Source organism: Penaeus monodon, chromosome 34 (genome assembly GCF_015228065.2).
Source record: "Penaeus monodon isolate SGIC_2016 chromosome 34, NSTDA_Pmon_1, whole genome shotgun sequence".
In the NCBI taxonomy this organism is placed as follows: domain Eukaryota; kingdom Metazoa; phylum Arthropoda; class Malacostraca; order Decapoda; family Penaeidae; genus Penaeus; species Penaeus monodon.
Window position 1 is genome coordinate 7,784,872 of NC_051419.1, and position 356 is coordinate 7,785,227.

Sequence of the window (356 nt, forward strand, 5' to 3'; positions counted from 1 at the left end):
CCATTATTTATATTAATCCTATCCTTACTGTGAACATCCTCGGTATCTCTCCCAATGCAGTTCACGACGAACCACCTCCTAACCCCCCCATTCCCCTAACCCCACCTCCCCCTCTAACCACCCTACCCCCACCTCGTTGCAGAACCGTCTGGATGCGCAACACAGGCCTGAAATCCGAGCCTGGCTCCACGTGTCTCAAGCCCAACTTGCAACAGGGGAGAAAACCAATTGCAATCTTGCAAGTGAGTGGCGTCTTAGCTTTCTGGGCAATTGGAACCGCCCTCGGGATCTTGGTTTTCGTCTTGGAAATTCTTGTGTTTCGATTCTAAAGGATGGGCGTTTGAACCTTTTTTTTT

At 50.0% G+C, this 356-nt stretch overlaps 1 protein-coding gene across 1 annotated transcript in view; it reads left to right on the forward strand.

Moving 5' to 3' along the window:
• Positions 1-330, forward strand: part of LOC119594910 — a 3,336-nt gene extending 3,006 nt beyond the window's left edge. The window contains exon 4 of the mRNA XM_037943983.1: positions 143-330. Within this exon, the coding sequence (XP_037799911.1) occupies positions 143-329 (187 nt within the window). The 3' untranslated portion in view covers position 330. The remainder of the gene's footprint in view (positions 1-142) is intronic.
• Positions 331-356: the final 26 nt, after the last annotated feature.